General features: G+C 51.1%; 1 protein-coding gene across 1 annotated transcript; it reads left to right on the forward strand.

The window, feature by feature from the left end:
• Window positions 1–5,032: 5,032 nt before the first annotated feature.
• Window positions 5,033–11,687, forward strand: NINJ1 (ninjurin 1). Its single transcript, XM_037157071.2, has 4 exons — window positions 5,033–5,227; window positions 9,110–9,335; window positions 10,130–10,291; window positions 11,218–11,687. The coding sequence occupies exons 1-3, from the start codon at window positions 5,153–5,155 to the stop codon at window positions 10,282–10,284; spliced, it is 456 nt and encodes a 151-aa protein (XP_037012966.1). The 5' UTR covers window positions 5,033–5,152; the 3' UTR covers window positions 10,285–10,291; window positions 11,218–11,687.
• Window positions 11,688–12,020: the final 333 nt, after the last annotated feature.

Here is a 12,020-nt window from a genome sequence, read left to right on the forward strand (position 1 = left end):
TATCAGGTGTATAATGTATAGTTTTATGAATAAAGTATATTCAAAATCATATGAAATATCAGTGGGCCTTGGGATTTTGCTGCCTGCCTGAATGCTTAATCTGGGCACCCCCAAACACAAACCAGGACCCCATAAATGGCATCATAAGCTCTTTAAATGTTGCTTTTCATGTAGTTTTAAAAACTCTTAATAGCCACAGGTAAATAAGGAAAAACATAAAAAAGTAGAAATTTATGAAATACAACAACCACAGCTGGGCCAGCTGCAGACTCTGCAGGAAGAAGCATCAGGGGGAAACCTGCCATGACTGATCCATTTAATCCATCTAAAATTACACAAGGTTTATTTTATACAACCCACTTTTCAGAGATGCAAACTGAGTCTCATACAGATGAGGGGATATTCACATCACGAAAACTAGATGTTGGCAGGATCACCTTGAGCCAGGGGGATGACCTAATGCCCACTTTCTGAAAAACAAGTCCAGAATGTGTTGTTTGGTGTTATGCCAGATAAGTGAGCAGGTAGGTAGTCATGTAAAGGATGGTTTTACATAGGAAGGCTGGTATCATACAACACATTATCTCAACAAATTCACTCAGAAATGGGGCTGCAGAAAGAAAGATAGTCATATGAAATATTTTTATATATTATAGCTATAACGTGATTCTAAACTGAATAGGCTGTAGCTGTCGTATTGTCATTATCTCTCTCTGATTTTACCTACTTTGTTGCAAACAGCCAGACTGTGAATTTATCATTCTTTTAAATGGAAACCACCCTCATGTTCTAGTCCTCAAATGTGTTTTTCCATTGGTCATTGATGAGCACTTGTTTTAATGATACTTTGAGGCACCTGTAAACTGCTTTCCCAGCAAAACTGATTTCTTCCATCCAAAGTCATCATACAGATTCTTTGTTGGAATGTGCTATTTCTCTTTCTGAACTCATTAAATATTTGCCATTTTTAGAAATTTGGAATCTTAATAATAGGAATATCAGAATTCAATTTAAAGTAAACTAAAAAGGACTCAGTATCTTCATTTGAGATCAAGAATGTTTTGTGTTGTTCCTGCACACTGTCTCTGATTGGGAAGGAAAGGCATTGTGCACAAATTTCCCTGCATTTCACAGGGAGATGAGGGTACAGAGCTCAAACAAAATGTAGCTCATCCAAACTTTATGGGGGTTATAGTTCTGGCCTGTAAGCCTTTGAAAAACAATTTGAAATTTTTAGGCCTCTCTTTTCTTTCCTTTTTTATTGTAGTCTTTCTACAATAAAAGTCTTTTCTTTTTTTCTAAGCCTTTTTTATTGTAGTCTTTATCTATTTACTTTTTATTTTATTCATTTCTTTATTGTTGTTCAAGTACAGTAGTCTTCTTATTTTTATAATCAGGTTGTTGGTGTTAGACTCACTGAGACAATGTTCTTAATACAGACTACCCATAAAGGGGAGCCGGTTATTCCTCAGCTAACAAAATACCTTGAAAACAATAACTGAATAATTTTCCTCACCATTAAACTCAAAGTATACAGTTACAGCTTCGAGATTTTTCATCTTGTGTACACCTGTCTTTGTGAAAACATCTTTGAAGTGCTGAGTGTTCCTAGGTACCTCTGGAAGTGTATACTTCTCCTTGTTAAACGTAATATGTCTGACATTGTATTCCTTTTTGTATCATTTATTGTGAGGATGACATCAGTTTGTCCCTGGATGAGGCTTGCACACTAAGGTCTCTCTGAAGGAATAATGCTGAAGTGCCCATACTGTCCATGGTACTAAACTTCACATATAGGACCTTCGTTTACATGACTACCTACTTTTTTTCCTTCTGACATTCAGCAACACCCAAAATAATCTGAACCAGTTTTTCACTAAGTGAGGACTGGCCAACTCCATGTCACATGGTGATGCTGCCCATTTCTAGGATGTCTTGGGGCTAAACCCTCATGTCTCTGAGCTTCAGTTTGCTTCTGTGAAAGTTGTTAGAAAATATATTTTATCTGAGTTTAGATAGATATTTTGGATCAGCCATGGCTGGTGTTTACCTGATACTTGGTTTTGCAGAATATATTGCTGCACCTACTATGCTTGTTGATCTTTATAAATTTTCACTCACTCATAAAAGGCCTTCTCCCTTCATGTTCACTTGCCTGTGGCCTTCCAAAGTTGGACAAAAATACCTAGAAAGCAACTGCCAAGGAGTTTCAGATGCCATTTATCTAGTATATGTTTTTGGTTTTGGTGTGGCCTGTTCAGAGATTTCTGGGGGTAGCTGAAAATCCCTAGATGCACTCAGATATTTGGTGTCATTTTGGATGCACTTTACTCCTTCAGCACTGTATCTTACATACCTCATTCAAGCAGGCCCACCCTGAAACACTTAACATAACTTGGAAGGAAGGAAGGAAGGAAGGAAGGAAGGAAGGAAGGAAGGAAGGAAGGAAGGAAGGAAGGAAGGAAGGAAGGAAGGAAGGAAGGAAGGAAGGAAGAAAGAAAGAAAGAAAGAAAGAAAGAAAGAAAGAAAGAAAGAAAGAAAGAAAGAAAGAAAGAGAAAGAGCAGACACAACTATTGATCTTCAGTTTGCATCAGAGGATCAGACAATCAAACCACACATCACTTGATGTCTCCTCCACATATGTCAGATATGGTATTTTCTTAGCATTCTTTGTATGTGGATGCATTTTTCAAATGTGGACTTCAGTGAAAGATCACAAGACATTAGATACAGGTTAGTGATCTTTCAGTCCAGAGAAAGCACCTCTCATTTTTACAGTACCTATCCTGAGGAGGAGATTACGGCATTATGGGTGAGAAGAACCTGCAAGTACCCTAGATTTGGTCTAAATCTTTTCTAAACTTGTTGCCACTTTGTTATTTTTTTACACTTCAACTGCTGGCCTATTCTTATGCCTTTGCATGATCAACTGTATCATCTTCATCCTGTGTCATATAGACAACCTGCAGCTAGACTCTGTGAACTTCAAACTCACAGTCAGTTGTACAATTACTGCTAAGAGCCCCTTGCTAGAGGCACCTAATTCTCACTCATCCATCTTGCTAATCTATGTAAACTTCCTTACTGTATTATTATGTGAAATGGATGGCTGGGGAAACAGACAGTTTATGGATGAAAATTAGAAATGGTATTAAGGTGTTGTGAATTTAAAGTAGCTAAAATGCCTTTTACTTTCCTTGTCTGTAATGCTGAGGTAAAATAGCATTCATTTCAAGGGTTCCTTTTGAGAATTAAATGTGATATTTAATGATTAAAGAAGAATAAGCTTATATTAAAACACGGTATTTTAAACAATTTTTAAAAATTAGACTAACTCCAAAACAGATATCCTTGATAGATATTTATAGACCATTGCATTTAAAAATGCGGGGTACACATTTTTTCTCTATTTCACATGGAAAACTTTTCAAAACAAATCTTGCACTAGGAGAAAAAACAACCCTCAATAAATTTAAAATTTTAAAGTTATTTAACCATATTTTCCTTTTCTTTTTCTAAAAGATTTTATTCATTTATTTTTAGAAAGAGTGTAGGGAAGGAAATAGTGAGGGGAAGGGGGAAATGAGAATTCACACCCTAGAGTGTGGAGAGCCATCATGCATGGGCAAGGCCAGCATTGGGTTCCAGCACCCAGAGGTGCCTGCCTGTAGACCAGGCAGACCACAGGGGGAAGTGTTCACTACTTAGATAGCCACACAACCTCCACAGGAGTTCTGGGCTTGGCCTCATGGGCCTATCCCCAGCTGTGCCTTGGTTTCCTCCCCTGTCAAGTGAGAGGGGATCACCTGCTTCCCAGGGAAAGAGAATCCATGCACCTGGACCCAGCAGTGCTACCCCACACCATCGCTCCTCTGCCCTACAAACACAGCTCCAGCCTTGTTGCATCACCAGGCTAGAACAGGGCCTGGCGTACAGCAGGCACTCCATGATTACACGGTGAATGTATGCGACCCCAGGAGCAGTTGGGCTGGGGCTCAGGGGATCTAACTTGCTGATATGGCACTGCTGCAGTTTATGGCCTTGTGCTAAGGGTACCACATCCCCTCTCACAGATGGGGAAGCTGATCCATAGAGAGGTCCAGCCACCTGCCTGAGGCCTCACAGCTACTGGCAGTGATTCAGAGTCAGAGTCCCGCAGCCTAGCCCCACCAGGCCTGGAGAGGGACCGTAGCACCTCCCTAGGGCAGCTGGGAGGATCTGCTCGGGGCGCGGGGGGGGGGGGGGGGGGACGCTTCAGTACAGACATCAGCAGATATGGTGGGAGAAGACAGAAGTCCAGGGCTTCATTCTGGAAGGGGTCAAAAGCAGCCGTTCCTAGCAGCCCAGTCAGGATTAGGGTCAGGACAGGACACAGTGCCCCCCATCTTGGAGTACCAGCCCTGGGAGAGAATGCCCCGGCCCCTCCCGCCCCACACGCCTTGGAGTCCCAAGCTCTGGGAAAGCTGACCTAGGGCTGGAGAAACCAACGGTTCTGGCTGCCCCCACCCCATGGACAGGCACAGGGTGCTGCTCCAGGCAAAGGGGTCCTGCCTTACACCTGGGGACACAGAAGCTGTTCCACTGGGCGAGGGGGAGCGTGCGGGAGGCCTTTGTACCCGATTTCCTGGATGGAAAGGTCCGGGCTTGGAGGCTGGAGACCGAGTCAGGGAGCACAGGCGGCCTGGTTGACGCAAGGTGTGCTTGGCGGACCCCCAGGGTTTGCAGCCGCAGTGGCACCACCACGCTTTCCTTCAAGGGGCTCCCGGCAGTTTGCGAAGTGGCCAGGATCTTGGCCTCATTTTACGGCTTAAAAGTGTCCGTGACGGGGAACGCGGAGGAGGACGTGCCTCCCCCTGGACCACCTGAGGCCAACGCTGAGAAGCCAGGAGGCAGCGCGGAGTCCCACTAAGTGGGAGTGCAGTTGTTAGTGTTTCCCTAGCAAGGCCTCCAGGGCCCAGACTAGCCGCGACTGGGGGCGGAGCCTAGGACCACAGCGCTGGGTCCCGGCGGCTTAGGCGTCCAAGGGCGGTCCCGGGCGGTCCGGGGGAGGGCCCGGGCGGGCGCGGTCCCGGGCCGAGCGCGTACCCTGGTGCCCGCGGGGAGGTACGGGTAGCGTGGTGCCTTAGAGTGAAGCGGTCCGGAGGCCGCGCCATGGACTCGGTCCCTGAAGAGTACGAGCTCAATGGCGACCTGCGCCCCGAATCGCCCCGATCCCCGGACGCCTCGGTAAGCCCTGCCCCGGCACCGCTGAACGATCCAGGCGCGTCCCCGCCCTCTACCTCTAAGGGCTTCGCGCCCAGTCTCCCGGGCACGATTGGGCTATGGCCAGCTGCGCACCGCCGACATGCTGTGTGGTGCCGGGGGTCGCAGCGCCCAGTGCGCCCTGCGCCTCACTCGCACCCTCAGGTGCCCGAATGGTGGCCCGGGCTCCAACCACTCCAGCCAGTGAGCGGGAACGCGGGACCAGGGCGCTGTCGGGCTGCCAGCTAGGCCCAGCTAGGTGGTGCTCACGCCTATCACACGGTCTTCCCCGCTCCCGCACTACCCTCTAACTTCCAGTCGCCGTATCTCCTCCCACTGTGCGCACTGGGTCGGCAGGGAGTACCCTAGCCTCCGGGCCCTAGGCCAGCAGCGGGTAGACAGTTACGTCACCCAGGGTGTCCTCGGGGACCGCACAGTCTGTTGCCTGCCTTGATGTGGAACTTGGGGCCACTGTGGTCCTGCCCCTCTCTCCTCCCGAAGCCCCCTGCAACCTGTTATCGTCTGCCCTATCGATCAAAGAGTGTGGTAGGCACCAGGCAAGCACTGGCAGTGGTCCTGCCCTCGCATTAGAGCCGGTGCCTTCCCGCTGCTGAGTCGGGTCCCGCTGCTGGGCGGGGCCTGAGCAGTGGTCTGCCACTTCAGAGGCCTAGCAGTCCCTGCTTGCGAAGCAGTCCTGGGCACAGCCCTCTGCTTGGTTGACTTAGGACATTCAGTTTCTGATCCCCTGGGGATGGGGGTAGAGCCAGTGGTGTCTCTTCAGTGTGAACCTGACTGGGGCAGAGATGATAATGCCCAGGTGTGAGTGACTAGACAGGCTATGTTGGGGTTGGGGGAAAGGGGAGTCTGATGTGGGGCAAGCAAGGTCCAAGGCAGCCTGGATAACCCTCCAGGGAGCCCCTGGTCCCACACAATAATCATCTCCATTCTTCTCCATAGTCATTCCAGGGCCCCAGCCACCTTGCTGGCCCTTTAGTAAAGCCTGACCACCCTGAGATTGCCCAGAATGTTTGTTCTGGGTTAAAGATCAGAAAACTGAGGACTGAGAGGAGCCCACATGTGTCCCTGCACTGACATGTGAACACTGGAACAGAGGGCTTGGTGTGCTTGGGGAGGCTGCCTCCCCTCACTGGGCCTTCTGTCCATGGTCTGAAAAGGAAGAACAAATGACCACTGCCTGCCTTCAGGGAGTGGGGGGAGCAGGTCAAATAACAAACAGGGCAGGTTAGTTGGAAGTTGGTTTGAAAAGGAGGGATCCTATTAACCTCCCAGCCTTGGCTACACCCTTCCCTCTAAACCTGTTCTGCTCACCTCATCCAGGGAGCACTGCATTGGCTCTGGGAAGGGATGGGGGGCTGGGAGGAAGAGACACTGCAACCTGCGAGCAGAGCAGACAGAGAAGCCTCTGCCAAAGCTGTGAACTCCCAGGGGCTGGGCGTAGTAGTCATGGGAATGTAACATCAGCTCTGGGCCTTGGAGGACTGGAGTGGGGTACAGGCATGGCCCTCCACCATGTGGGGAAGGGCATCTCAGGCAGAGGGAGCTGGGAGAGAAAGGCCCAGAGGCTGGGCCACCCAGCACATTGGGGCTAGAAAGGAGGTGTGATAAGAGTGTCATAGGTCAGGCCCTGCTAGGAGCCCATGTGAGTAAACACATTCATCCAGCAGTCTTCAGTCACAGGCAGGGAAACTCCTAGAGGGGTGGCCAGCCTCAAGGCCACTCAGCTTACCAGCCCCCTGGGAGTGAGTTGGTGTCTTTATTAAGTCAACTCACTTTTGCTGCTGGCAAGGGAATGCTTTTAATTTTATTGTGAAAGTGGCTCAGGGCTGTGTCATGCCCCAGATGTCTTGGTTTGGGAGCTCTGTTGGACCCTGCAGCAGATGCTGGGATTGTGGCCCCCTGAGGACACAGCACGGCGGAGGTGGTGGGACAGTGTAGGAACAAGGCTCTAGAGGCCACATCTGGGCCATGCACAGCCTGAGTTGTTGGGGGAACTTTGCTCTTCTCATTTTTGCTTTTCCAGCAGATCCCTAGGCTAACAGGGTCCTGGCCAAGTTCTAAAAGGTGACTCTTATGTGGCCACAAGGTCACTGACGGTCAGTGCTGAGCCCACAGGAAGTGGGTGTGCCCAGCGCATAGCCCAGCTGCCACCGGAAATACCCCATCCCCCATCCCCCACCAAACTTCCTGCATGGAGCAGGAGACTTTTTGGCTGGTCAAGTGGGGACAGTTCCTGGGTGTGGGCCTGTGTGGCCCCAGGCAGTGCCTTTGCACAGCCTGTGCAGTGGGTGCAATGGCAGCTCAAGCCCTGGTGGGTCAGACAAGGGACACTCAGTCCCTGCCAGAGCCAGTTTGTTCTCAGTTCCCACCCTGAAGGGAAGGACACCAGAGCCTCCACGTATACTGGTGCTGAGCCCAAGGTGGGGGTTCCCTGTGCAGGAGGGGCTTTGGTGTGCCAACAGCTGGAGCTGGACACCTATGTCCCCCCTGTGTCGTTTGGCTTGCACAGTCCTGTTCCCCAGGCTTGTTCTTTTTCTTCCTTGTTACAGGTTTGTTTTATGAAGTTATTTAACTGATGTTGTTCCTTTGGGAGACAGTCTTTGAAAGTTATGAGGGTTGGGTGGCAAGGAGGACTGTCTGGCCCTGCCCCAGCTGACTGTGCTCTAACTAGCCCCCAGGTCTCTTGAGCCCCTCCTTCAGTTCTCTGTCAGCTCAGTTTACAGATGTGAGGAAACTGAGGCACAGGGCAGTCACCCTCAGGTCTATGACATGGTGGGATGCAGGAATGATAGAGGGGAGATGCCAGTAGCAGCCTCACCTAGCTCCTAGCAAGCCAGCTGATGAACCTCATAGATTTGTTGGGACCCTTGGTCTCTCAGCAAACATGAAAATGGACTGTGGGAAGACAGGCGGGAATTCCCATGCTGTCTCCATGTTCCATACTATACTCAGGGTTTGGGGTCCATGGCAGAGTGGAGGTCAGGCAGGATTGATAGGAGTCAGTAACCAAACGTCTCAGGTCTGCAGGACTTCAGTGGGCCTCAGCCCTGGCCTGGCCTCCCAGGGGAACCAAGGGTGTGGGGGCTGGAGGCTCAGGTTGGGTCAGATAATCTGGGGCCAGCTGGTGCCCCAGGCAGCCCCCCATCTTTTCCCATTTGAGCCTGGGTTGGACCAGAGCATACTTTATACTGTGACCAGAACTGGGTGCCCAGGGTGCCACAGACCTGAGTTCAAATCCAGTCCTAATTCCCCTTCTCTCAACCTGAGGATGCCCACCAGTGTGTTTTTGGACGAAATGGCCTGGGTCCCTGCAAACTGCTTGCAAAGAGCAGCTATAAAACCCTTTGTCCACAGAAGGTGGGCAGCTCTGCATAGAGTCAGCTCCTTGTCTCCAAGGCTCCTTCCTGGCTTTTAGGGGGGAAAATCCAGTAGCCCAGCTCCTGGGACCATAGTTGACATTTTGGGAAGTTTTGTTGTCCCAAGAAACACAGGGTATCAAAGGCAGGGGTGTCCAGAGAAAGTTGCCAGACCACACTCTGGCAGGCAGTCACTGGTGGCACTTTCCAGTCTGAAATCAGTGTGCTGAGGTTATATTTATGTTTCCTTTCTCTCCCAGGACTTGATTTCTAGGGAGGTTCTTGCAGGGGCTGCACAGCCTTCTCTGGGCCTCTTGTTCTGTTAATAAGCACTTCCCTGTCAAGCCTCACCTGGGCCCACACCTGCAGGCCATCAGCCCCCACTTTCCTGCCCATTTCAGGAGGAAATCTGGGTGGGGACCTGGAATGGGCTCAGGCCTGCAGCACCTGCTTGCTCCCTGTGGCCAACCAGCTAACTGCCCCCTCCCCACAGCCACCCCGCTGGGGCAGGAGCCAGCCTATCAACGTGAACCATTATGCCAACAAGAAGAGTGCAGCAGAGAGCATGCTGGATATCGCGCTGCTGATGGCCAATGCCTCTCAGTTGAAGGCCGTCATCGACCAGGGCCCTAGCTTCGCCTTCTTTGTCCCTTTGGTGGTACTCATCTCCATCTCCCTTGTGCTGCAAATCTGCGTGGGCGTGCTGCTCATCTTCCTGGGTATGTGCTTAGACAGGTGCTAATGCTGAAAGGGCCATGCAGCTCTGCCCCATGCCTGGCTGATTCTGTTTGCAAACCTCCTGGGATAGGGTGCTTACCACCTGACACCCTCTGAGCATGGAGCTCTCACAGAACTGCACAAGGTAGGGTGGGACTCTTTACTTGATTATGAAGTCCAGGATGTGGCCCCCAGAGAGCCTCCCATGGCTCTGTCCTTCCAACCCCCCAAGCTGAGAATGCAGAAAAATATCATAACATACTGAGAGTTGACATGTATTGAGTGCCTACCATGTATGTGTCTAGTTCTTACAATGGTCTACAAAGACTAGATGGTGTTCCCAGGATCCCTGTCCCCCGAGTGAAGGTCAGGGCTAGGAGCAGTAAAGACTTCAGGGTTGCCTCCACCTCCTCCTGGCTGTGTAACCTCAGGTAGGTCACTTGACCTCCTGGCCTTGGTTTCCCTGCCTATAAAGTGGACATAAAGACAGGGCCTTGAGTAAATGTGAGGATCACTACATCACCACATACAAGACACTCATTAAATGTGCTTGTCTCTGTGTGCTCAGCACATTGTGCCTTGAAATCCAAACCTGGGCCTTGGGTTGGTGCCTCCCACTCTGTGTCCACAGGTGCCAAGCCCCTCTGAGGTCCCATCCAACCAATGTCACAGGCCATACCCACTGTCAGTAGGGCATTAGAGCAGACATGTCTCTCTGATGGACAGAGTGGGCCCTGCAGCATTCTTGGATCCAGTGCAGGTAGCCTGGGCAGTGTCCATACCTTCTCTCCCACAGTCAGATACGACCTCAACAACCCAGCCAAGCACGCCAAGCTGGACTTCCTCAACAACCTGGCCACTGGCCTGGTTTTCATCATCGTTGTGGTCAATATCTTCATTACTGCCTTTGGTGTCCAGAAGCCTGTACTGGATGTGGCACCACGGCAGTAGGGATCAGGTGAGTTGTGAGGGCCAACCTGGGCACTCCACCCCACAAGCCTGCCCCCAAACCCTGCTGGCCACTGACACATGAGCAGGGCTGAGGCTTGGGGCCTTTCATACAGAGCCCCCTTGACCTTATGTTTGCTCCTGCTCTGGCTTCATGGGGTGGGCATCCCAGCTGTACATTCCCATACCACACTCAGCCCTCACCCTTCCTCATAAAGGCTGAGTACCTTTAAAAGTCACCTCACTGGGGAGCAGGAGCCAAGGGAGGCCAGGTGACCCTTATAACATGCTCAACAAAGCAGCCCCTACTGTGTGGAACCAGTGAGTTCAGACACAGGCACCCTGAGTGTTGCGAAGGCAGATACAGAAGGTCAGCCGAATTCAACACTCTCCTGAGCTTGATGTCATCAACCAGGCCTTGGGGTACCAGTGTCTTGCAGTTGGGACCCTGGCCAGGGCTGCACACCACAGATCCATGTGACCTGTGGCCCAGTGATCATGCCACAGGCCTGCCCCAGAGACAACTGTTTATCCCCCAGGGATGTCCTATGTATGGCAGAATGGCAACCCCACCCAACCATCTGGATGCCAGTTTGTCCCCTCATTCTTGGCATGACAACCAAACCATTAATTGCTCAATGTATACCCCAAACACACCCTGACTTCCCAAGCATGTCCTTTTGGCATGATTCCCTTGCCAGTCCCTGCTCTCTGAGGTCACCCAGCAGAGTGTGCTAGTACCTAGCCACTAAATCTTCACAGTGACCCAAGAGGGAAAACTGAGACTTGCCTAGATCAGAATTGGGACCTTTTGGAGTCAGTGGTCCTGACACTTTATGGACTGATCACAGAACACATCACTAAGGCAGAGTCACCAGTATGGCACCGGGGCCCCACTGACCTGGGCTGCCCTCACACCTCTCCTCTCCTTTGCAGTGGCCTGGAAAGCCGTCTCACCCTTGAGGCCTTGCCTGCTTACATGCCGCGGTCCCTGGAAACACCAAAGCTGGGACTGGACTAGAGGACACTTGGGCCAGTGTGAGGCCTGCTCTGTGCTTGATTGCTCCTCCTCCTGGAACAGGGATAGTGAGGTCCAGCAAGGCCCAGCGGGCAGAATTGGAGAACCCCAAGAAAGGTCACAGCCAGCACAGACACACAGCAGGCCTGAGGAGGGGCAGCAAGCAGCCAGGGCCAGCCTTAGTCTCAGGATCTTCTCAGAGGGACCAGGAGATGCCCCCCTTAGCCAGTGTACCCTTGGGAGACCCATGGCCTCTGCTCTTCCTGACCCAGGCCCCAGCCATGGCTGTGAGCCCTGCATATACCTTCCACCAGTAGTAACTGGGTGAGGTCTGGGGCCTGAGCCCACTTTTCTAAGCACAAATGACCAATAAAATGGATGCGTCTTCTGTGCAGCTTCCAGCACCACTGTCCCTCCCCTGGGCCTGGCCTTCACTGCACCCTGAGCCCCAGCCTGGGCTAGCCTCCCTCCTGGCACTGAGCAGTCATGGAGACATGCTTTCATTTCTGGGCCTTCTCCAGAACTGTGAGCTTGGGCAGCTCCTTGGTGCCTGACGTCTTGGGTCCAATATTCAGGCTGAGACCAGGGTTTTGGGTCTCCAGTGTCCAGTGTCTTCTATTTTTTTACTTCAGAGCACAGAAGAATGGTTCCAGGAGCTTCCAGTAGCCCAGCCCAGAGGCTGCCTGGCAGAGAATCCCACCATGGCCATCATTTGCTGTAT

This window comes from Artibeus jamaicensis, unplaced genomic scaffold, assembly GCF_021234435.1.
Source record: "Artibeus jamaicensis isolate MK-2021 breed Jamaican fruit bat unplaced genomic scaffold, CSHL_Jam_final contig_288, whole genome shotgun sequence".
Classification (NCBI taxonomy): Eukaryota; Metazoa; Chordata; class Mammalia; order Chiroptera; family Phyllostomidae; genus Artibeus; species Artibeus jamaicensis.

Bases quoted from the DNA above. Each gene is read 5' to 3' on its own strand.
- NINJ1 (XM_037157071.2), top strand. From the start codon at position 5,153: ATGGACTCGGTCCCTGAAGAGTACGAGCTCAATGGCGACCTGCGCCCC. The intron at 5,228-9,109 runs GTAAGCCCTGCC...CCCTCCCCACAG, and splicing joins CCCGATCCCCGGACGCCTCG to CCACCCCGCTGGGGCAGGAG. The intron at 9,336-10,129 runs GTATGTGCTTAG...TCTCTCCCACAG, and splicing joins CGTGCTGCTCATCTTCCTGG to TCAGATACGACCTCAACAAC.